This window comes from Pecten maximus, chromosome 17 (assembly GCF_902652985.1).
Source record: "Pecten maximus chromosome 17, xPecMax1.1, whole genome shotgun sequence".
In the NCBI taxonomy this organism is placed as follows: Eukaryota; Metazoa; Mollusca; class Bivalvia; order Pectinida; family Pectinidae; genus Pecten; species Pecten maximus.
This window is the reverse complement of record NC_047031.1, coordinates 18,578,428-18,580,894: the sequence shown is the minus strand read 5'-3', so window position 1 is coordinate 18,580,894 and position 2,467 is coordinate 18,578,428. Positions and strand designations below refer to the sequence as shown.

Sequence of the window (2,467 nt, the reverse complement as noted above, 5' to 3'; positions counted from 1 at the left end):
TATCCGACCGGCCTCTATCTATTTCTGGATTATTGCCTTAATTATGTCTGGATATAATACAGCCCTACGGAGATTTTTTGCTGTAGTAGGTAAGCGAGGCCCTTTATATTTCAGAGGAAAACCATACCGAAAACCATGTATTAATTCTTCTGCTACTGGTTTTTTCTTTTGGGGGGGGGGGGGGGGGGGGGGGGGGGGATATGTAGATTAAAGATGTGACAGCAGTTCTAATTTGATTGGGGAGTAGCCTAATGAGTGTATTGACCTATTTCTTGCTGCACTTTGATCTTCGGATTTTGCTCTGTCTTCGACAGCAGCCACTGGTGTCATGTGCTTTCCTACTGTGGTTTTACTATCTTCTTCACTAGAAATGTGAGCATTAACAGGTATCATGTATGTTTTTTTGACGTACATTCCTGCTATGCCCCCACCAGTCTGGCGTCCTCTATATCGCGTAGGATGAAATTTGCCGTCTAACAGGTTCTTATAAAATGATTTCCATACTCCAGGGTCCGACACATAACGAGAACCCAATATTTTTATCTAATGAAACGGTAGTCTCTTCGGGAGTAACGTTACTGTCGCCTTCATTGTTACTGTCCCTTATATACACGTGTAGGTCATGAAATTGTCCGATTCGTAAAGGGACATCATACGGTGTGTTAAAAATAGTATTTCCGTCCTGTTCGTGATATACCCTTCTAAGAAGAGGTATATCTTCACCTCCAACACAAGAGTCGTCGCACAGATCCGAACACACGTATAGCTCTGTAGGATTCATGATTCGACTTCCGTTCACCGTAATTTCGGTCAGAGATACTACCCAGTACCCTAGGAGACACAAAGGTCTGGTTAGAGTTACCCTGAAATCGTGGGGGGCGTTGTTACTGTGAATATTAGTACTGTCCGAAGACCTTAGAACCAATCTCACCGTCATCCTCTTGATAAGTGAAGGAACTCAATTTGAACCCATCTTATTTATACATCTTGCAGGTGTTTCTTCGGAATCCACGAATTGTATGTGTTAGGCCAGTGCAGCCAAGACACAAAAACCTCCGTTTCACCGTTTCGTTTCCGCTCTTTTATAACTTTGTCGATTTTCCAAGTGGTATTTTCGTCTACGTTAACTCTTTGCAATTCCTGACTGTAAAATGTGCCCGATATATGTTCTCCATCGAAGTCTTCCAATCTGTACAAAGGCAAACCTTGTCTCTTAAAGCGACCTCTGATGACAAAAACTTCTCCTGTCCACTTTTGATCATATTCCCTCTGAAATGGATGTTTCAAGTGCGTTATTCTAACGCGATCGCCCACTTTGTACTTATAAAAAGGTTTTTCGCGTTTCTTTTTTGTTTTGCTTTCTTTCTTGTGTTCCTTGGGTTTCCACTTTTGTTTGGTTCTAACCAGATAGGCTTTTAAGCGCACTTCCTCCTCATTGCTTTTGTTGACGTCAGAAGGTGCAATGTTGCCCAATGGTCTGGAAGGGGTGTCGTTTATACTCTGTGTGAGTGAATCTAACTGAGACAGGTATTCGTAACTCTGGTTCTGCATGAACATTCTGTACATCCGGTTTTTGATGTTTTGGATGGATCTTTCACCGAAGTTACTCTTTGTTTCATTTTGTATAAATATCAATTTCACTCCCACATCCAGAGGTGCCAACAATGATTAATTTAAAAGAGGAAGGTTTTCGAGCGGAGCGAGAAATTTTTTTTTGTCAGGGGGGCCGACGGGTTTCAAGTGTCCGGAAATGCATTCTGGGCATATAAGCAGCACACAATTCAGATAATTTGGTTTGGGAAAATAACTCAAATATATGTTAAAAAACTAAGAAATGTTCATTTTATTTAGTTTTACCTTGATCTAGTCTCTCTGTGATTTCAGTGCTTCGTATGTATGATGTCATTTTCCCCACCGTGTGCAATGCTAAAATCACAATTGCAAGTAACACATCTTGCAGTATATTCATCCCGATCGGATTGAACAATAAAATGAAAACGCTCCTTGTATTCAGCTTTAAATCTCTGGTCCCATTGCGACTTAACTTTTTTCTTTGGTGTTACTGATTTTACGGTTTCGTCTTCAGCTGTCAGACCACGTTTTTCCGCCATTTTGATAAACTTGGGAAGACCATTCATGATCGTTCATATGCTTGAAAATGATGTATAAATAATACTGATGGTGACAAACGCACAGGAGATCGAGAGCGCGGATTCTAACAGAGCTAGTGGAAACGGACATCGTTATTCCGGATTTAGGAAACATTTCGATTTTTTTTTTATAAAATCGTACCTAAAAATCGTAAGGATTACGCCAAAAGAGGAAGGGTTGGCACCTCTGCACATCCTGTAAATATTCTTTCATCCATTTGTTTTTAAATTCTCTGCCCTTACCACTCATAATTAGAGCGGGGCTTCTGCCTTTTGCGAAAATCAATTTCAGTCCTTGTACAACGGCGGAACCTGTT

General features: G+C 40.8%; 1 protein-coding gene across 1 annotated transcript; it reads right to left on the bottom strand.

The window, feature by feature from the left end:
• Window positions 1-978: 978 nt before the first annotated feature.
• LOC117315187 lies at window positions 979-1,566 on the bottom strand. The gene has a single exon (XM_033869331.1). It carries the CDS (start codon window positions 1,564-1,566, stop codon window positions 979-981), a length of 588 nt encoding a protein of 195 aa, XP_033725222.1.
• Between the last annotated feature and the right edge of the window lie 901 nt (window positions 1,567-2,467).